The sequence below is a fragment of the Podarcis tiliguerta genome (assembly GCF_965153285.1).
Source record: "Podarcis tiliguerta genome assembly, chromosome: 4".
Taxonomy (NCBI): Eukaryota; Metazoa; Chordata; class Lepidosauria; order Squamata; family Lacertidae; genus Podarcis; species Podarcis tiliguerta.
In genome coordinates this window covers 45136391-45159765 of record NC_139537.1, presented here as the reverse complement: position 1 = coordinate 45159765, position 23375 = coordinate 45136391, and the positions used below count along the sequence as shown (strand labels likewise).

The 23375-nt window shown below is 39.9% G+C and overlaps 1 protein-coding gene across 2 annotated transcripts in view; it reads left to right on the top strand.

Annotated features, from left to right (window-relative positions):
- SAMSN1 (SAM domain, SH3 domain and nuclear localization signals 1) overlaps nt 1-23375 on the top strand; it is a 74880-nt gene that overhangs the window by 44016 nt on the left and 7489 nt on the right. For both annotated transcript variants that reach the window (XM_083439278.1, XM_083439277.1), the window contains 5 exons: nt 7565-7636; nt 8508-8663; nt 13572-13710; nt 18901-19052; nt 21985-22191. In XM_083439278.1, coding sequence (XP_083295404.1) covers nt 7565-7636; nt 8508-8663; nt 13572-13710; nt 18901-19052; nt 21985-22191 — 726 coding nt within the window. The remainder of the gene's footprint in view (nt 1-7564; nt 7637-8507; nt 8664-13571; nt 13711-18900; nt 19053-21984; nt 22192-23375) is intronic.

Genomic DNA, 23375 nt, shown 5'->3' with positions numbered 1-23375 from the left:
ATGGTGACAGAAAACTTCCAGTAATCCAAACCAGATGGTTCTAATCTACTAACCTCATTTTTTAAAATAAATAAAAATGATTATGATACTCAGACAGAATTTACCCTATTCTGCATGGCAGATTTTTCTGAGGGTTGCTGCACTGTACATAATGTGAATGTGTGTGAGCTTAATTAGATAAAATATCTGCTTATCTAATTTGAAAAATATCTGAGATTCAGAACAAGGAGCAACAATTTAGAGAAAAATACCACTTCAAAGGAAAGAGGGCAGAAGAGTTGTGAGCCATGCCCCTGACGCTGCTTTGTCCACATCTTTGGATGTTAGGCTATTGTGAGTACAGAATTTGCCTGCCTACTCACTTAGGTGACTGCATAATTTGCTCTTTTATAGTGTAAATGCATTGGTAAAGTGGCTAGTCTTTTTACAGAGGACATGTTGTTCAACTGGGATCAACTTGCCGAGGCATTAATTGATAAGAACTCAAGCTCTTATTAATTGATGTACTTTTTAAGAATACGTATATCTACTGCTTTTCCAACATCAAAGGGCTTTTCAGCAACAGAGAAGTGAATAAAAATAATAGAATAGATACCAAGAATAAACTCAACAAAAATATAACTCAGTCAAAAACACTCTCTATGAGAAAGTCCCAAGGCCAGATGTTTTTACAGTCTCTCTCTGTGTGTGTAAAATAAGTTCTGTGTGGGATTCACCTAGCAAATCCTGTCAGTGGAAGCCCTCTGCAAAGGGCTTCTCCTCCTCGCCTCCCCTGCATGCCCCCCAAGTGGCTTGCAGGGGTCAGGAGAACCCCCTCTGAACAGCTCATGGGGAAAGGGAAAGGGAATTCTCCTGTCTGATATGCCTGCATAGATGGAATGTTTGTAATAGTGCAATGTTCAGTTCAACCCAGTGTCATTTAAACTGCAGGAGAGATTACAGAGCTCACATGGATATCCTATGAGTGATATCCACCATTAGTCAAGCTTACGAGCATAGATTTCATTAAGTCTGCTCCCAGTATGACTTAATTGGACACCCAATGTATCCAGGCCATCTGCATACTGAACCCATGTCACTTGAATAACCTATACAGTACATTTGGTTCCATTCCTGCTCTAAAAAATGTGGTGGTGGGCCAAACATGGAGCAGCTTCAGTACTGGGGTTTTGATTACACTTTGATCTTTCTTTTCTGCATCTAAGTCAGCAGGTTTCAGTTTTTAACATCTGTCAAACTCAGCTGGTCCTAGTTATTTGTAAACTTCAGTGCGCTGGATCAACCTTGCATTTATTTTACATTTAAAAAGTCCTTTTACAGATTTACAGTCCGCTATATAAATGAACTGGAGACAGGGCAATCCAATAATATTTGAAATAAATTTTCCTCACTTTGCACTCAAAGGTGAAACCTCTGTGGAATTGACTACACAAAGTCCTTCACTCTATATTTTTCTTCCTTATTAACCTGCTGCCTGCAACATCAGCCATTTGTGCTCATTGAGCTTACAAACCTTCTCCTCCAAAAATCCTAAGAAAAGATTTACTTATTTTTATTTATTTAGGATTACATGATATGGCATATTTGCTGTGCATAAAGCTGTCATTGGCTTTTAAAAAAATAAAAAGTTTAGGTTCAAAAAACCTGGTGGGTTGGGGGCTGCTTGGGCATGAGGTTGTTTATAAGCCCTGCTATATTCACTGCAGCACTCAACCTCAGGTGATATAAAGCATGCAAAAAAGAACTTTCTGTCAGTTTTATTATTTCTAAAAAGGTTCCCCTTGAAGGAGAAGAGTGACCTTGTTCTGCTGAGCTGACATGTGCCATTGAATTAATGGCTGAGCTTCGCTTTAGGGAAGCTTGCAGAAACATTACAACTCTCGTGGCTGAGTTTGCTGTGCACATTAATCAGGTAAACCAAAATGATGCATCAAACACTCATTTAAAAGTAGTAAAATTCCTCCCTCCCCTCCACATTCCTTTTTTTTATATATAAAAAATCTTCCTAAGAATTAGTGTACAGTTGGTCATTGCTTATGGTCAAGGGCACTGCTGGATGGATACAGTAAAACATAGCTGAGGGGACTGAAACTTTTCTTAATCTCCAGCTACTAAGGAAGCTCAAGAAGGAAGTTAGATATAATAGGGACAGGTTAGGACCTGCATTTAATACAAACCTTATCTCCTAGAACATATTTGCTCTAATTCTCATGACCATAACATTATTTGACATTATGATTCATAACAATGTGGTAGCAACATTGATAAAAAAGGAACGAAAGAGTTTGATCACACTTCCAATGAAGACAACAGGGAGTTTATCATTCATTTAATGGAGGCCATGATCAATGGCTTCAGGCAAGACAAACAGTTTCTCCCATTGACAGTGATTTTTGTAATAGTCTGTTAATGAGATTTATGAAGTATTTAATAGTGCTTAAGGGTCCAATGCACCTTTTATTTTTCCTGCGTCATTTTGTGGTGGTCGTTAACTGAACGTAGTGCTCTTCTGGAGCTCCCAAAACTAAAGTTGTGATAGACATGTCCACAAAACAGATTTAAAGCAGATTGTGCCTGCACACACACACACACACACCTGTAATGAAGAAAGCATTCATCTATAGCTTTCCCAAATTGTGGATCTCAACATAGTTGAACATCCCCATTTTTCAAATTTTTCAATGACCAATAATCACATAGCATGGGGCAAAGAAGGTAAATGCCATCACAAAGTTGAAAGCCTTAGCTTAAAGAACTGAGATGCTTTCAGGAAATGGTTATTTATTATGTATGCTAATATCTGCAAAACATCTCCACAGAGACACAGCCACTAAACTTGCTAACAAAGTCAACCACAACCTGCTTTTTGAGACCAGATCAGAAGGCTGCCTTTACAAAGAGAGCATATATTATGTTGAATGCCCCAGTTCTATAATGTCAAAAAGCCCAGAATGGTTGGAAGCAGCTATGGACTAGGTGGAGTGCTTCCACAACTGCATGGCTCAGAATGGATGCATTCTGCCCCATAATTCTTAACAAAGCAGGAAAATGCCATGCACAAATAAAAAGAAGCGCCTTGTGAACAAAGCTGGATGAATATTTGAGATGTGAACAGCTCACTAAAGTCTCTCAACAGTTATCCTAAGATACTAACCTAGTTCCAAAGGAGCACTTATGGTGATGAAACAGTTTATGGCCATATTTAAAAAAAGATTTTGCACACGGGACAAATAAAAGCCAGTGTTATAAAAGCAGGTGGATGAACCTCATTCCTGTTCAGAAGACCAGCACATGATCTCCCATTTCTTTATCCTTTGTCTTAGTGGTACATGAGGCTCTGTGTTGTCTTTCCTGCAGTGCACATTTACCATAGGTGCAATCTAATAAGCACTGATCTCATACAACCCCCATTTGTGCTCATAGAAAAGCATAACTTGGCATCTTAAGGCTGTCTGCCTCAACAAATGCTAACAAGCTAGACAGATAATTCTTTAGTTAGCATAACCTAACAAAGCACAAGATATGGTTTATGGCTGTCTTGGGTCTGGCTGTAAGCATTAGTTCTGTTAATATTTCCCAGTATTAAATGCTGATTATTATTCTTGAGGAATGTGATGCAGGGATTAACTCTGGCTCTCAGGAAGTCCAGTGTACTACAGACCTCCCAGAAAGGAAGAATGAAAGTTAGTGATGATTTAGACGGGGAATGGAAAATACAACAATTATAAGAATGTCAGCACCTCAACCAGTAGCACATTTACACCTCCTGTCCTCTGTGCTGAAAACCTCTTCTCAAAAGTATATAGTAAAAATTAAGGGGGAGGGGAAAGAAGAACATCCTAGCAATAGTGACAGGCATACTTATATGTATATAGAGCCTTCAGTTAAGGAAAAGCAAGGTAGAAAAGCAAGCAAGAAGAAATGGGTGGCCAACGTGGTGCCATCCAGATGTTGCTTCACCACAGTTGTACAGCAAAAACTGTATTGTTTAGGCCTTTGCAATTTGATTTATTTTTTATCAGCCAGCTTTGCTGATACGCTCTTGATGCTTTTAATGATGTTCTTGTTATAGTACTTGTCCTCAAGCTGTACACTGCTTTGTTATCTCTTCTATGAAATTGTGATTTAGAAATATCTGAACAAAAAAAAATAATCCCTGATTTTTGGCTATGTTGGTTCATGGGGTATTTATGAATCAGGACCTAAGAGTTCATAGCCCTTGTGAAAGCAGAACATCCTCCAGCAAGCTCAACTCCATGCGACTTACAAGAGGGAGGACACCAGAACTAGCTTTACAGGGGCTGAATTGTTGAAAACATAGCAGTGAGTTGACCAAGAAGTAAGCTTGTTCACCAGCTCTCACATTCCTCTTCTCCTGGCAAATCATCCAATCAGAAATATTTTGGTGCCCAAAGGGAACCTCCTGCGTTCTTGCTCCTTCTTAATGGGTGCATGCAAACCCTTCCCTTCCTGCAGCACATTTTATGTTCAGGGAGATTAATTTGCTTAATGTAGTCATCCTTCCAAAAGAGAATCACTTAATTTTATGGGATTCTGAATACCAGTGTCAAAATCAATGGCCCATTCTCTTCCAAGAGACTTGCATTTGCTTTAAAAGCTTTTGTAATACTGGAAAATAAGGCTCCCACATTACACCAATGGCTTCACCGGGCAGATACTCACTGAAGCTGATGTGGCGGCTGGCACAGGCGAGCAGAAGGACTCAGGAGTCACGTACACACACACACACACTGCAGGCCCTCAGCTCCTCAGTGTGTTTTTCTACACTGTTGTCATGGGGTTGAATGCATTTTAAAAGGTGGCAGCTATATTGATTACTTAATGGGGAGAAAAAAGAAGTTGGGACTGAGAATTGCTGAAGTAGCCCTGCTTAATGCTCTCCTGTGCAACAAGGCCATTATCTAGAATGGTGGAAACCATCCTGCAGCTCTTATTAATGTTTAATAAGTATGGCACAACACAAAGGTACATGACAAAATAGCCCAAGGCCTCTGCTCAGATAGGATAGAAGATTGTTGTGAGCCTCGAAAGGAATAACTGATTTCCCTCAGCTCTGGCTCTTTATGAGAACAGCAACGATAAGCATTATTTCCCCTCTGCTCCTCAGTGTCTCACTATCACATCGGCACTTCAATAAACAGGGATTCATCGTAGGCATCCCGAATGCTACTGAAAGGCACTGGCTGCTAAATTTGTATCATGGCACGAACCTGTTCCTCAATTAAACATTGTGGTGAATTGTAGCCTTCCTTCATTTATCTACAGTGCTGTGGGGCATATTCAGCAGGACTGAAAAGTCAGCAAAAGGTGTTAATCCTGCCTGATAGGGCTGTAATCTTTGGTGCCGTGTGTGTTATATCACACTATTGAGATGCCTCTCACCACTTGTCAGGATATTGTTCATTGATTTAATATAGAAAATCTGTAAATGAAATGTTAACTGTATGAACTGAGGGGGATATCTGACACCCATTTGCAAAATGTACACACACACACACACACACACACACACCATATGTAATGGGTAGCAATGAAAATGCTCTGTTACCATGAATCAAATAAGGGGGCAAAGTAAACTTGATATAAAATTAGAGTAAGCCAGGAGTGGAGAAGCTTTCATAGCTCAAGGGCCACATTGACAGACTGTTTGGCGGCTACGTGCATGGGATGGATGTGATAACCCCAGGCCTGAAACTCTCACATGCACCAGTAGTGGCTCACTAGGTGGGGCAGAGCCACTACACAAGTTTCCAGCAGATGGGGCAATGCTGCCTACCAGAAGGGAGGAGAGATGAGACAGGGAGATCAGTGTGCTACAAACACATTGGCAGAACCCATTTGGCCTTCCTGCTGTTGTGTTTGCACCATGATGACCTCCCCATTGCCCCATTTTGGGGGGTGGAGGAGGTGTTGAAAATGAATAGCAATGCAATCCTAAGCAAATTTACTCTGAAGTCATTTCCACTGTACTCAATCAGATTTTTTTTCACTAGTGAGATTGCAGCTCTAGATAAGGAATTATTCCTGAGCCTTGAGGATTAATGTGAGCTATAAAATCAAATAAACAATCAAAAGAGGGTTGCAGCTAGCAAGACTGATCTTCATGTGATTGCAAACTAGTTGTCCAAATGATAATTTTATTCCATCCGTAAATTGTCTATTACTCTTTATTTTTTATTTTCAAAAGAATGTAAAAGAAATGGGACCTAACACAGGTAGTAAATTTGTGATTTATTACCAGGATGGTAATAAGATGAGGCACCTTCCAGACTGAAAATTCTCCAAGGAAGCTACTTTGTAAAGTGTACAGTTAGTGTCAATTGCATGTACATCATTCTTAGAATCACCACTGTTGAACTTGAATGCACACTTGTCACTTTGCATAACGGTCAGCAATGCAAACATACCCATAATGAGACTCTTTCAGAACCAACCATCAAACCCTTGCAGAACCAAAAGGGCAATATGTAAATATAGCCAAACTACCTTTAGTACCGGGATGCGGGTGGTGCTGTGGGTTAAACCACAGAGCCTAGGACTTGCCGATCAGAAGGCCGGTGGTTCGAATCCCCGCTACGGGGTGAGCTCCCGTTGCTCGGTCCCTGCTCCTGCCAACCTAGCAGTTCGAAAGCACGCCAAAGTGCAAGTAGATAATAGGTACCGCTCTGGCGGGAAGGTAAACGGCATTTCTGTGCGCTGGCCTCATGACCCAGAAGCTGTACGCCGGCTCCCTCGGCCAGTAAAGCGAGATGAGCACCGCAACAACCAGAGTCGGCCACGACTAGACCTAATGGTCAGGGGTCCCTTTACCTTTACCTTTAGTACATATGTTTTGTTGTTATAAAAGAAATGGAGTTAATAGAGTACCATTCAGTAATACTGAGAGTAGACTCACTGAAACCAGTAGTGTTAAGCATAACACTAAATCTGAATCCAACTCATTGTTCCTACCTTATCCTTTGTTGATTTGATCACAATTAAAAAACACTTTGTAGTACATTAGGAGTGTTTGGCAAACCTGCGTAGAAGATAGCAAAAAGTGTGTGTCTTAAGGCAGACATTTAAAGCACACCCAATGCACATTTGAAACATGTGCCTTCCTCCCAAAGAATCCTGGGACTGTAATCTTTCCCTCCCATAGCTATGGTTCCCAGCACCTCTAACCAACTACAGTTCCCACAATTCTTTGGGACGGGGAGTCATGTAGGTTGGGTGTGCTTTAAATGTATGGTGTGGATTTGACCTTAGTTACTTTAAAAGTCAACTGTAGCTACCTGCTCAGGGTGAGATTGATGAGTAGAGCCATCCTTTGGGACTGGACTCAGGATGAAGGTAACAACTGATAACTTCAAACTCTGCAAAGTTCCAATTGCCTCATCTATAATGTATTTGATTATCATTGCTGTCCATACGTCAAATATGAATGCATAACATGTACCAACTGGAACACTCAGCAAAGTTATGAAAACTTTGTATCAGCTTACTCTAAAAATAAATAATTATGCTAGTGTGTCTATCTATATTTATTTTTTTCTTTTCATAGCGAGCAAGTAGCTTTGGGAACTTTGACCAGCGCAGACATCAGTCAGTTTCAAAGCCAGATGATTCATCTGAGGTTTGTATATTACTCAATCTAGTTATTTTACATAACGGCTCCTTAACTTCTCTACATGCAACAGAAAGCACATTGTGCAAAATACAGTGGATTTTGCACCAACTGAGTGAGCAACTGACTGCTGAATTGAGTAAAATTTGTGCAGACTTAATGATTTGATGATACAGCACACAGAACCTTGGTTTTCGGAGGGGAAAACACTCAAACAGCAGGTTGCTGTTGTCGAGAAGTTGTACATCTCATAGTCATCTATTGTCTATTGCCTGTTTCTTGCTGGTAATTAGTTATACACCCACCTTCCACAGTTTTGGAGATTTACAGAGGCATGTCCAAACACAACTGGACAAGGGCCAACAAATCTTGCCTTGCCTTGTTGCCAGCCAGAGTACTATCATCATTACCCTATTCCCCCATCCAAGTACAGGGGGAAGGGCCTTCTTACATTAAGTTGAATTCAAAGCTCAGCCTGGCTGTGGGGTGTGCATGAGAAAGAGCAGCCCTGACCTCTTCCACAGTGAAGCTCACCCTCATTACATTTAGTCTCAGACATTCAAAAAGTGCCGAGAAGTCTCCTGGCTCTCCAAGTATCTCTGAGGTTCAATGCAGTATCAGGGAGAGTCTTTAAATTTTCCCCCAGCCTGGTACTTTTCCAGGCACTGAAGAATGGCAGGGGCTGTTCTTGATTTTGTGCTCTTTCCAGAGCAAAAGATGTAGATTCTTGCCAGTGGAACTCTAACACAATTTGCCTGTAATGAACAAACTGTAATTTGGGGGCAGAAAACAATGACTTGCTACATGTATCATCAGAAAGCTTCACCAAGAGACTCCTATAAAATTTTAAACAAACTTTTTCTCTTTTTAAAAAACCCAGATATGTGAAGCAGATGCTGTAAGTGATGGTGGAGAACTGGGACATATCAAATCACCAAATAGTGGGGGAAGCCTTGGAAAGAAGATGCGGGCCATTTCCATGACTATGAAGAAAAAGATGGGTAAAAAGTACATCAAGGCACTTTCAGAGGAGATGGTAAACATATCACTAAAATCTTTTGATCTTCTTTATCTGCTTGTGGTTTAACTTCCGGTTTTTAAGCTCTGCTGTCAAAGTTGCTTCATATTTAGCTGTGCGTGTCACTGTGTTCAGGCAACATCATAAACACTGCAGTGATATTGCAAAACTAATATGTAAAGTAATTTTCTCCAAACTTATTGAACTATGCTTAATCACGCCAATCCACTTCTTTGAGTGAATTTTTTATGTGCAACTGATTGTGCATCTTATTTCTGCAAATGAAGGCTTTGGGAACGATGTGGGGAGAAATGTTCAGATTCTGTTAGTGGCAGCAGATTCAACACTGGAATCCACCTTAAATCTTAGGTGTTGCAATTCAAATACTTTCCCTTATTCACTCCCATTTGGGAGTTGGAATGTTCAGATGGGGGTGGGGAGATTACACCTCACACTGATTTGAATAAATAAATCAAGCAATTATTTTGTTGCAGACTTCCAATACATTAACTGAATTTTTAATAGAATTTCTGGGCTCCCATTGTACACAGTGGTATTTATCCCTGAGTAGACATGCATAGGTTTACACTTTGATGACTAAGCTAGAAGTTACCCTGAGTTGCTTTTTTCTCTATTTGATATTGTGTGTTATAAAGTTTTTCTAAGTCTTTTTCACCAAAACAAAATGCCAAGTTGTTGTTGTCATTGTATTGAAAGAATGCCTCTCTTTGACTACTGTTTAAAATCACTGGAAGCCAAAAGTAGTGCATAACTCCCAAAATGGCAGGTCTCAGAATCATGCCCTGAAGAAGTTCTATTCTTTGACCCCAAAGCTTTTTCTGCTAATCTCAGATGTGAAACAGCTGGCTGAAGTTACTTAGGGCAGAACTACACATTATTCAAAACCATGTGTAATAAAAAACCAATGGCTACTTTTCTAATGGAGGGTGGAAGCAAGAGTAGATGCTTAACTCTGTCTTTGCCAGCTGCTTTTCCCTCCCTCCCCAATCAGAACCTCAACTTCTTTTTCTGCCCAAAGCTTGCACTGTGAGAGTAAAGATGTGTCTGGATCTCTGCAGTAAGAGAGATGCAGTTTGGGACAGTTGCTATTTGGAGTGGAGAAGTAGTGGGCATCCTCCTTTCCCTTTTCCACTCAAAGGGTTCCCTTTGCAGCCATCAGGCTTGTGTGATATGGTCCTGTGGCCCTGCTTCTGTCATTAATTCAGTGCACATGGTACATACCATGGGGGACTCTTGATTAATATTACTTCACTTGCTCTGCTGTCTTTAACCAACAGATGTTCGGGCTGAGGCTAAGCCCCTGTTCAAATTAAATGCTGAGTTGATGATAGGCATAAATAATCAGACACATCTTTTGGCACGAAGGTGTGTTCAGTGAAACAGTCTAATGATTTGTATTCTGATATTTATTTTTAAAATCCATTAATGGCCCGGAGAAGACTGTGAAAAGTAAAATGGCAGAATTTGATGAAAGTACTAAAGTAGGCTATGAAGAATTACAAAAGAATCTCAGAGCCCAAGCAGAATGGAAAACTATATGGAAGCTGAATATCCCTTAACTGAAGAAACACACCTTGGAAATATAACCCAGTTCTACATAAATATGGTTAGATACTGAATACACTATTACTGCCAAGTAAGGAAGTTTGGGAGTCACTGTGCATACTTCCTGGGAATGTCAATTTAGGCCACTGAAGTCTTGAAAAAGCAAAAAATGTTAGTGATTATTATTCAAGGTGACATAAAATAATATGCTAATTCCCTATGTAAGTGAATGGTACAGTCTCTTGCAAAAAAGTGATAGCATGTGAATTGTCAAAATTGTCAGTGGTATGTTAAGTTTTTCATGTAAAGAGAGTTTAAATGAATATGATTTTTCAGTTTTAAGGGTGGGAAATCCAATAGCCACAGCATGCACAACTGTGCATAAGGCAACAAAATGTGGTGGGTGAGCAATACCACACAGGAGTGCACATAGAAGGTACCATTTCTGAATGATCTTCCATGTGAAAGTGTCCAAAAAGAAAGACATCAAGGAGAAAAATTCTAGCTAAGCACAATTCCTACAGTCTTGTTTTCCCTTGCAGGGAAGGTTAGGTTGGGGGGGGGGAACCCAGAGGGGAGCATTCTACAGTGTAATCTCCCACCAGCAGGATGAATGGGTACCACTTTGGCATTGTACAACCCTCATTCTGTTATGAGGGTAGACTCGGTTTAAGTTGTTGAGACAATCATCTGCAGTTTGGTAAAAAGAGACCAGGGTTTGCCCTATATTGGATACAATGGATTCTTATGGTATAGCTTTAAAATTCCTACTTTTTTTTTGCATTTTGTATATAGTTAACGGGTGGAATTTAAGAGTGCAAACGTGGTAAAAGAACTGGACTCAATAATTGACTAGATGTAAAAGAATATTACCAGAAGGCACACAGTTCTTTTTGATAGTGGCAGTGTGCACATTTGCCAATGAATCAACAAGCAACATGAATAGACTAGTAACTAGTGGGGCACTACAGGTAGGGGAAAAGGCTACCAGCCAACAACAGAAACCCTCTTGTGGGAGCAATGGATGATATTTTGCCACTGTGAGAATAGTGGACAGAATACTGGGGTAGATGGGCCATTGGCCTGATCCAGTAGGCTCTTCTTATGTTCTTAATGAGTTACAGAAAAGCTTGTATGAGTTGGTCCTAATCCAATATTAATACATTTTGGAACATAAAAATTCCCATAATGGGCATCATGGGGAAATGTGCTTCAAATCTCATCCTGTGTGTAGCTGCTTAAATCAGGCAGCTTTTGAGTCTTATCTGGGGCATCTGATCGTTTAATCCCTTACTAAGCCAAAAGAAATTGCACTTTGTCATCAAGGTAATGCATCCTGCCACCCAAACATGAACTTAGAACTGCAGAACTATAGAAGTGGAAGGCACCTCAAGAGTCATCTAGTCCAACCCCCTGCAATGCAGGAATCTCTACACAGGGTCACCCATCCAATCTGAAACTATGCTGGACCCTGCTTAGCTTTGTGGATCACGTAGTGGATTAATAGTGTCATCTCTTTTGTCTTACTCACCAAACCTAATAACGTGAATGTGCTGTAATCTCCCAAGGTACAGGCTACCTCTCCGTCATGCTGACTTCATATGTTGCAACAATAGGGAGAAGTTGCTTCCCGAGTTCCTCTTTTCTTGTGAAGTTATTGTTGCTTAATTATTTAACTTAGACAGTGACACATAGCAAGTGGCCTCACTGTTACAATACGTTCCCATTTTAAAAATAAAGCAGTCATTACTTTAAGCACTCTGGATTAAAAAAGCACCCCAAAACAAATCATAAGCAAAGGTAACCAATCCTGTTAGGACATAAGAAGAAGAAAAAAACCTTCAAAATACACAATTTGGAAATACATTTTCTCGGGGCCAACTAAAAATGTCACAAAAGTGTGGTAAGTTTTCAAGATCTTCTAAACTCTTCCTTGGGCAAGATGTTACAAAGAGGAAGGAGTGAAGGGGACGAGGAAGAATTTAAAGTACAAAAATTCAGCTAGATGTTATAGCCGTGAGGTCAGTTTGTGGATTCAGTTCCAAAATGGAGATTGTAAGCAGAATTAGTCCCACCCAGGTGCTGCAGATAACAGCTTCCGCACCAGGATTCTGGGATAAAGAAAAAATGGCTTCTCCCCATTTCAGAGAGATTTAAGACTGGTACCAGCTATAGCAAATTTTAGATGAAGTTTCTGTTAGAATAAATGATTCCCCCCCCCCCCCTTTTGCCTATTTGTTTGGTTGCTACCTACAATGACGTACTTGCAGGGCTCAAAACCTCTAGGATTTTTTTTAAAAATGATGTCGCTCTGTTATGTGAAAGCTAGTAATTATAGCCTTGACATACATGTTTGTCCCTTGAATTCTGAAAAACAAAGTGATTTTCAATCTGACAGCAGTTGCCCAGAGAATGGCAGAAAGGAGTGATCACTTTTTCCAGGTGACAGGAATTGTATGTCTTCTGCCAAAATTGCCTTCATTTCAGACAGCCTTACTTTCTTTTGAGTTACTATATATGTTTAGCAAGCTCTTTCTCTTACTCCCACCACCACCACCTACACATGGCTTTACTAAAACCATAGCATGTGACATCTCAGCTAAAACATCTGTTCTTGTTGCCTATATCCTTCGGGGACAGGTTCAAGGTTCATGCATTGATATACAAAAGCCTGGATGACATGGGTGCAGGATACCTTATATCCCATTATCACAGCTTGATCACTGAGATCATCTGCTTGAGCACTGTTAGTTGTCCCCATGTTACAGAGGCCCAGCTGACCTCAACTAGAAGTTGGCTATTTAGTGTTGCTGGTCCCATGTTGTATGTAGAATGCTCCTCTAGCAGAGATTCAGCAAATATTCTCCCTTTTGACTTTCGGCTATCTCTTGGTGACTTTTTTATGCCAACATGCCTATGCAGATGTTTAAAATGCCCCTTGATTAGCCAAATATTTTAATGACCTCTTTGTATCACTTTAATTTTTTTTTATACTGTCATGCACCACCCTGATGCTTTGTGAAAGGGGGTATATGCATACATTTTTATAGAATTAAATAAACAAAATAACACCTTCTTCCAAGTTCTGTTTGGTCCCCATTCTGTTTTGCTGCAGGTACAATGCCAAGTCTCTTATTAAATTCAATTTTAGCACATCCACATTTCCCAGAAGAATGTGGAATTTGTGACGACTTGGTGGAACTGGTTCTGCTTAAGTACAGCAGATGATGAACTAAACAGTGTGATATCTTTTGGCTTTGATATACTGCTTCCTTAAGGGGACATATTTTATTTGACAAATGCATATGTGGGTAATGTTTCTTTATACTTACCATCTTCTCTCTCTCTTCTGCTCTAAAGAATGATGAAGGAAGAGATGATTCCTGTTCTAATCGAAACAGTGACCCTGGTGGAGGGTCAGGGGCTGAGAAGGCCTCCCTAAAGGCCAGCGACTCCATGGACAGCCTCTATAGTCTTAATAGTGGCCAGAGCTCATCAAGTAAGTGCCAGTTAATGATATGCTGCAGAATATATATATTTGAATGGCTAGAAACAATCTTAAGAACATAAGAGCATCAGTAGGCTTAAGTTCACCTAAGTCTGAATTGAATTGCAGCCAACGGCAATTCTTAACTTGCTTTCACGTGCATTGAATAGGGCTTTCCTGCCTTCCCTTTCTATTGGCAGCCAATCAAAATCTTCTCCTTGCGTTGGGTTGCCCTGGGAATGGTATAGGATTTGGTGCAGGTGGGTACAGATAAGAGCAAGAGCTGGTGAAAATCACTCCTGCTTCCATTAGCAAATAGAATTCAACGTGGTTGAGTTGCATCTAGTGATGGCTTTGCTTTAGTGGAAACCGCTTCTGCTCATAGCATCAGAGGTGCTTGGTTTTGATCCTGACCCATACTTCTTGATAAGGCAAAGGTACCATCAGATACCATCCACTGTCTTTTCCCAAACTATTTACATTTTATAATTTAACATACTAGGGTATTTACATTGTAATACCAGATTTTAGTGTTTGTATAGTGCTGCAGAGTATGCAAATACCTTCACATATGTTATTTCAGTTTTTACAACAGTCCTATAAAATAGGTCACTCTTCTTATTCCCATATTACAGTTCACTAGTATTGGTTTGGCCAAAATGACTCAATGAGTTCAAATCCTAGGAAGATTTTTGCTGGGGATTTAATGACTCACAACCAACTCTTTGGGGGATGTACCCAGTGTTAGTTATACTGTTCAAATTAATGTACACAACTAACTTAGGCTCATTAATTTTGGTGGGCCTGCTTTGATTAGAATTTAGTTAGATAAATTGTCATTAAGCTACATCAGTATCCATGTTATTTAATACCAATGCATTTAAGTGAAATATTGTGAACAAAATATATTATTTATCATTGCTGACTTTGTCTTTGGTGAAAATTAATTTAGAGAGAGTCTAATTTTCCAGAAGAAATATTTGTATTACCTTTCTTTATTTATGTATTTTTTTTAAAATAGACCACATTCATAAAGTCCTCTGTTCTTGCTATTGCAAGGGATATCTAACATGCTGCATAGAACATGAAACTAAAAAGAGGCCAAATTTTCCTTTTTTAACAAAAAGTAGGAAAAGTTAACGGCACAAGCTTATAGAAGTTTACTCAAATGTAATTCCCATTCAGTGGGGATTAGTCCTTAGAAAGTGAGTTTAAGATCACACCCTGAATCTTATGTATGTCAGTAAAAAGTGTGTCCTAGGATGTGTTGCATCTGATCAACAGTACACATAAAAATTATGGATGAGGCTTGTATCTGGTGAGCAACGGTGTTTGAATGGCAAGCACTGATAGGGATTTTGTTATCATATGCTTTCACAGAGAACTTATGTAAGGTTTTATATTGTCATTCTGTCTAATAGAATTGATTAATGACACTAAATGATCCTATTTTAGTCTTTTGAGCTAAAACACCACTCCACTGTAAAACAGAATTGTTCACTGACATATCAATTCAATTTTCATTTCCTAGGTCTAGGTTAACCATATTTCCAAAGCGACATGGCTTTTGTCCATTTAAGTGCTTAAATGCAGGGTAATATTCTGCAGGTGCTACTTCTAACTCTTAACTGCAATGGTGAGTTTATACAGATAACCTATCTTACCCAAACCTGATCTCTCCTAAGCAGGATAGTCAGGCTGTCTCAGGTTTTTTTTTTTATTTAAATATTTGTATGCCCACCAAACACAAGTCCATGGAGCAGTTAACAACATTGTGTAAAAGAACTGCAAAGCCAATATAAAATGGATAGCTATTCAAATTACACATGTAAATAACACATCCCATACACAGCCGCCAAACTAAAAAGTTGCCCATCAGATTTTAGATACTTATGTTAATGCCAGCTCATATGAACAAAGTCCACTGGAATAAGATGGTCTAGAGAAGGGCTTTCCCAAATTGGGTCTCCGGCTGTTTTTGGACTACAATTCCCATCATCCCTGACCACTGGTCCTGCTAGCTAGGGATGATGGGAGTTGTAGTCCAAAAACAGCTGGAGACCCACCTTTGGGGAAACCTGGTCTATAGATAAAAACTGAGCTTGCATGGTGGGCCTTTTGAGGGAGGAAGTTTAAAATGAAGATTCCACTGCAGCAAAGCCCATTACAAAGATGGACATTTAGATGCTTATATATGTATTGTGGGGCTCGTATGGACAAAGTTCTCTTCTAAGTGAAGATGGCCCAATCATTTTAGTTTCTTCATCTCTCCTGTAGGGGCATACCACATGGTAAGTAGCATTTTACCAGATATCAAATGCTAAGATGTGGTATAGTCGGATGGGAAAAACTGTACTGGTGGAACTTTTGTTTCCCTCAGAGATCTTCAAAGTACAGAAGCTATGTTCCTCTAGGAATGTGGTCACTATGTTTAGGCCTCAACTCTAATTTTCCTATGTCAACGTGATACGGAAAATGGTATGTTGCATTCCAAGCCATCTATGCAAAAACAAACTCTCTAACAATTTTTGCCTGTGATAAAGACCGAAAATGGAATATAAGTTGCCTCTTGGGTTTCTTTTACAGTGGTACCTCGGGTTAAGAACTTAATTCATTCTGGAGGTTCGTTCTTAACCTGAAACTGTTCTTAACCTGAGGTACCACTTTAGCTAATGGGGCCTCCCACTGCTGCCGCACGATTTCTGCTCTCATCCTGAAGCAAAGTTCTTAGCCCAGGTACTATTTCTGGGTTAGTGGAGTCTGTAACCTGAAGTGTCTGTAACCTGAAGAAGAATGAAGGCATAGCTACCGGAACATAGGAAACCACTTTATACTGAGTCAGACCACTGCCCTATCTAGTTCAGTATTGTCTGACTGTCAGAGGCTCTCTAGAATTTCAGGCAGAGTTCTCTCCTAGCCCTAACTGGAGATGCCAGGGATTGAACCTGGGACCTTCTGGTGCAAAGCAGATGCTCCACCACAGAGCTACAGTTCTATTTCTCCCCTGTTTCCAGTGGCCACCCTCACCTCCTGCCAGCTGTCAGAAAGAATCAGAAGTCCTGCTTGCTTCAGCAGGAGGAGCATAGGGTGAGCGAAGTCATAGACTAAAGAAACTATGGATGGTGCTCAATTAAGTTTTACTCAGAGCAGTTCTATTGACAGTAATGGACATAAATTAGTCATGTTCATTAATTTAAATGCATCTACTCTGAGTAAAATGTAGGTGAATACCACCCAATGACTGCATAACATTTTGAGGGTGCGGTGCTTCTTTTAAATGATCATGACCTAGCAACCATATTTATTCCTCCCCCATGTATAGCTAAGCAAGCACATCAAGTGAACCAATTTTTGTGTTCCATTATCTGTTTTGTCGCATTCAAGATGCTGCTGTTATCTAAAGCATATTTGAATGGAATATTTCTGTGCTTGCTCAAATGTGCTGATGCAGGTTTCTTCAGATGACAAAATGACAGAAATCTTGAGAGTAAAACTTTTTCCTCTCCAGTGTGCAATTCTTTTGAAGTTCTGTACTTTGCGTATTCTAAGACATCACCTGTAAAATGTTATCCCTGTTTGTCTGAATAAAGAGGTAACAGTCAGCAGATGGTTATTCTACATCGTATATGAAAAACACACAGTATTAGTTTGGGGCCATTTTATTTCAGTGAGCCCTGAGTAAAATCTAGGCTCAAGTCTTCACATCACTCTATTGATGGAGATTTTGACCATTTTAATTGCATTTCCATTGTTTCAGGATTTTTAGCACTTTCTCACAATTAAGTATTACCCTGCAGCATATGTTAATTAATTGCATGGGGCATGATCCACATTTGCACATCCACAGACACAGAATAGAGTAAGAGGCTCTTAGCCTCAGGGTTGTGGGATTTGAGCCCCACACTAGGCAAAAGATTCCTGCATTGCAGGAGATTGGAGTAGATGACCTCCAGGGTCCCTTCCAACACTACAGTTCTATTATTCTATTAAACCCACTGCTAAATCCTGTGGACTGAATTCAGTAGAACTGTACATAGCTTATTTTTGGCTGGAATGCATCTACTCCATAGAAAGTTGACAGTAGAGATTAATAGGAATGAAGAGTAGATTTAAATGAAGCCAAGAGTGCCTTGGAGGAATTGGGTCTTTTCAGAGGTCAAGCAGGATCTCTGTGAGATGGCACAGGTGAAGTGGGAACCCCTAAATCACCTCATAGTACCTTGGTAATCCAGACATTTAAAAAATCCTAGAGACATGCATCTACTAAAAGCAGAAATAGTGTCTCTCAGCTTGCCATATGAGGAATATAACCAAAATTGGGTGATGAGGGAAGAGAGAGGAAGTACCAGGGTGGGGAGAGGATGGATGGAGAGCCTTCTTGTGGTGGACTGGTCAAGCTAGTAATCAGAAGGAATTATTTTTACTTTGAACGTGAATCTATTTTAGTTCTTCCCACCCACAAAGTCAAACTTATTTGTGTAGCAGGTTTCTTACTCATGAACATCTCTCTTATGTGTTCTTTTTTTGCCCACCTGCAAACTGCAACAGCTGTCCTTGTGGGTAAGCCACTGCAGCTATCCTTCTGAAATTTGGCATAATTTATACCCTCTAAAAGGGTAAAGATAAAGACATATCCTTTTCGGTTGGACAAACTTTAAAGGTGCCCAGCACAACAGTCAGTGCCCTATTTCGCTGTAATTTAGCAAGCTTTGATTCTATCAAAGTTAAATTGTATTTTAATTATCTATTTTTCTATATTTTAGTGGTTCTTGTTTTATCTGTAAGTCACCTTAAGTCCTGTCAGGGGAAAGGGTAGGGTATAAATGAAATAATAATAACAACAAACTCCTTCTTAGCAGTAAGTATGCCTTCAAATTTCATCCACTTCTGTAAAGGGGGGGGGGGAGTTATAGTATTTTTTTTAAAAAAGAATACTCCCTCAAATAGTGAATTGAGGTGGGATGAAGTGGTCTCAGGTGAAGCCCAATCCAATTCAGACAGCCTACCAAGTGTCTCAGATTGAGGTGGGCTGTTTTCCAAAGGGCTGAATTGGGAGTCCAAACCAAATCTTGTGGCTCATGCACACCTCTTGTGATTTTTCTGTTTTATATCTTTCAAATGATTTCATCTTCAAACTCTTTTGGCTTCATGTTGTATCCATCTTAAATGCTGTGAAAGGTTGACCATTCTTTTTGCTTCCAGGTGGGGTTACTAGTTGCTCAGATGGGACAAGCAACAGGGACAGCCTAAGGCTTGATGATGAAGTTCCTTACACTGGACCTTTCTGTGGCAGAGCTAAAGTACACACAGACTTCACACCTAGTCCTTATGACACAGACTCTCTCAAAATCAAGGTGAGTTAACTATTTGTTAAATTTGCTTTATTCCTGAAGTCACTGTGAGGCTCTCCCAGTTCAGGCAGCATTATATAGAAGTCATTTTTTTTATAGAAGAACAAGTCATGCCAATGAAGAACTAGCTTGGTTTCCACAAAGCTAGCTTGTGTCTAACTAATCTTTCCACTGAGTGTCTCAATGAGCATGTAGACTGGGTTGATTTGGTGTGCTTTCAAAAAAATTTTGACATAATCCCTCACTAAAAATTCCTGAGTAACCTTTGCAGTCATGAGATAAAGGGACACGTTCTCTTAAGCTGCTTAAAGAGTGGAAAGCAGATAATAGGAATAAGTGGACAGTTCTCACAATAGAGGGATGTGAAAAGTGGAGTCCCCCAGGTAACTAGACTGGAGTTTGTGGTTTTTAATTTGGTTATAAAATATCTGGAATTAAGAGTGAGTGGTGAAATAACTTTGCTAATAATATCAAATTGATCAGGATGGTAAGAAACAAGAGGAAGAATGGAAATTGGGGGATCACAAAAAGAGTTTCTCAAAACTGGGTGAATAGGCATTTAAATGGCAAGTGTGATTTAATATAAGCAAGTGTAAAGTGATGCACATTGGAGAAAAACAAACCAACCTAACTTCACATATATGCTAACTGGGTCTGAACTGGCAGAGACTGAGCAAGGTTACAATCTTGGAATTGTGGCGGGTAGCTCAACGTAAATGTCAATTCAGTGTGCAGGAATTGTGAAAAAGGTGGCCTCCATGTTAGAGATCATTAGCAAAGGAATTGAAATAAGCCTGCTGACATCATAACATACAACATACAAATCTATGGTGAGATCACACTTGGAATTCTGACTACAGTTCTGGTCACCTCGCCCTCCAAAAGCATATTGTAACTGAAATGACTGAGGGGCTGGAGCAACTCCCCTATGAGGAAAGGTTACAACATTTGGGACTTTTGTTTTAGAAAAGGGGGAGAATATATATAGAGAGAGAAGCATATACATGGTGTGGAGAAAGTGCAAAGGGAGACATTTGCTGGATCCTGGAGAAGATGGATTTTGGTCTGCTCTGGGGGGGTCTCTTGATACGTTCTTATCAAACTTGTACCTTAAGCTTTTGTGTCACAAAGAAAAAGACGTAACTAATAATAATCTTCAGGTGTCTTTTCTAGCCTTACTTCACATTGTGCTGCCTCACACTCTGCTGTAGTTCTAGTTGAGTTATGGCTGTGGAGTGTGACGTGTGGGGAGGGAGCTGTTTCACTTTTCCATATTAACAGAGACAAGATGATGTCTCATGACCATGTTCCCAGCAATGTGGGGTATGATTAAGTGCTGATTTGCTACTAGGGGAACTCTGAAGTAATAATTTGAGTCCCAGGAGAAAGGAGGGACTGCCCAGGTTGTCAGTATTTACTGGAGCATAACGGTGATATGCTCTCTTTAAAGTGGCTGAAAGCAAAAACCAATGGCTGCTCCAAAACTACAATAACATAATGCATATGTTTCAGAAACAGAACACAGTACTTGCCTAACAGACCTGTTTGGATCAGGTCATATTTGGTAATCTGCATATTGTGTTAACTTAAGTGCTTTGGCTTAAATTCTGCCTTGCCAGAGCAGAAAATCATTTCCACTTTCACATGGAGGTGGACATCCCTTTTACATCTGCAGCAGCCCCACATACCACAATCCATTCTGTTTCTGAGGGTCCCCCAACCCTGAAGAGCAGATGGGGGGGCACAGGTAGCTGCAGCAGGAAAGAACTTAAAATTGTGATATAGAAGCTGGTGAAATGTGTTGCACAACTGCTTGTCCTTTTTCTTGGCACCTGTCTGGAAAGATTACCTCCTGTGTTTCTGGATATTTTTATGCTGCTCTTTCATTTTTTCTATTTACCTGACATACATGTTTGGATTAACATGTTTTGAGTTTGAACAAAACACATAGTTTTCATTTTTTTAAAAAAATCCTGCTTTAATTTTTATAATAATGCTTCATATACGAGGGAAGTGCAAAAGGGCAAATGACACATTAGTAGTGCACAGACCAAATGCTAGAGTTACATTTTAAGTAAGTATGTGAGGGGGAGTGCAGGGTCAATGATACTGTCATTGGAAATAATGAATTGTATTTAGCTAAGTCTTCCTCACTGAAATTAATGAATCTGTTAATTAATTAATGAACCATTAACTTCAATAGACATATTATGACAGGACACCATGACAAGTGTCAGAGCGCAACAGAAACAGAGTTTACCTCCCCACCACAGTGGTACCTATTTATCTACTTTCAAACTGCTAGGTTGGCAGTACTAATAATTATATTATCAACCTAATAATTATAGCAATTGGTCTGTTACTTTTCTTTAGACCTTCCTGAAATGGTGTGGGAAACAGCTGTGTTACTGCAGTTTCCACTTGTCAATATGGAATTAAATCTATGGATTGGGCCATTTTTGTCTATCCTATTTTCTATTTCAGTTAGGTGTTCTTGTTTATATGTCCTCATCCATACTGTCGTTTAATGTGGATATTAAACTTCCTGTACCTTCATTAATTCTCTGTTGTCCATATGATATTTTCCTCTGCCACAGCCTCCCCCCACTTTTCCCTCTCTCAATCTGGATTTTCTCATACTAGGGATACTCTGAAATGCAGAGGGTATGAGAAAATCTGGAGGGAGGGAGGGAAAGGTAGTGATTTAGAGAAGAACATCATATGGACAACAGGACGCTTACTCTCCACATTAAATGACAGTATGGATAAATAAGCTCTCCTTTCTTTTTAGATAATGTGCATCACTATTTGAGCCAACTCTGATTTTCCATTGGTCTGCTTTTGATCAACTGAGGCAGACCAGTCTTGTGTATCACAAATAATAGGTACAGTACTAGTTTCAGAGTTACATTTTGTTTTTTTGTTTTTCTTCCAGAAAGGGGATATCATTGATATCATCTGTAAAACCCCAATGGGTATGTGGACGGGACTGCTAAACAACAAGGTGGGGAATTTCAAATTCATTTACGTAGATCTTATTACAGAAGAGGAATCTGTACCTAGAAAAATAAAGCCACACAAGAGGAGTAAAAGGGCCAAGCCTAATTCGCTTCAAGAACTCTTGGACCGACTCCATCTCCAGGTTGGTAAAACTCAAAAATTTTATTTGGTAAAGCTTCTTTTTGCATATCATGGTCATTCTCAAGCTCAAAACTTGCAGCTTCAGGCCATACCTTGGGAGCCATAAGCAAGATTTGTTGTGTACTTTGGCTAAAATGGATAATTCCTTTGACCTCTAGAGTCAAATTGCTCCATTTATTAGGCAGCTATCAAATTATCACCCAGGTTGGTTACATGTGTGTGGCCAGATATAATTAGCCAATAATCAGATAAGTGCCAATCAGGTATTGAAGGGGAGACTAAATAAATCCTCTGCTCCCCCTCCCAAAGGGTTGCTTGATGCTGTCACTGATTATCTGACTAGGTTATGCATGTACAACTGACTCCTTGTGCAGACTAGAGTCACAGGCAGTGGCGTAGCGTGGGTTGTCAGCACCCGGGGCAAGGCAAGTAATTTGCGCCCCCTAACCCGTGGATTTTAGTAGGGGCAGAGAGCTGCGAGTGCGAGCGCCCCCCCCCAGATGTTGCGCCTGGTGTGGCCGGCCCCCCCTGCACCCCCCACGCTACGCCACTGGTCACAGGTGGCACATTTGCAGAATAGGAAAGTTTCTCAGATTTATATTGATGTTTGGTAACATCAATATACAGTAATATGTCTCTGACAATGTAGTTTGGGGGTTACTTTGTGAAATTAGATCCAAGCTCCCAGGTGACCCAGATCTGATGACATGCATAAAATCAACAATATATAATCTTACCACTTGTATTTTCTCAGCATTCAAAGCGTTTCACATACATCTATTAAAATAGCTGCTTTGGTTGTCCTCAGAGGAAAAGGTAGGGTATATATTGTCTAAAATGAATGATCAGGTTATAAAATTGTTGGGGTAATCTACGATTCTACGGTTGTTACTGGACTAAATTCCCACCACCTCCGACCATTGGCTATGCTGACTGAGGTTGATGGGATTTGAACAACAACTGGAGGACCATAGAGTATCCTCCCTCATTTTACAACAGTCCTATATGGAGGGATGTATTATTTCTTTGACTGTAATACAGATAAAATAACAATAACCTGAACAAAGTGTTGTAAGGGTTGCTAAAATAATACGTGATACAAGCTTCCAGTGCTTAAGAAAGCTTCTGTATAAAAAACAAATCAAATTGATATTTATATAATTAAGATTATAATTCATCAGATCT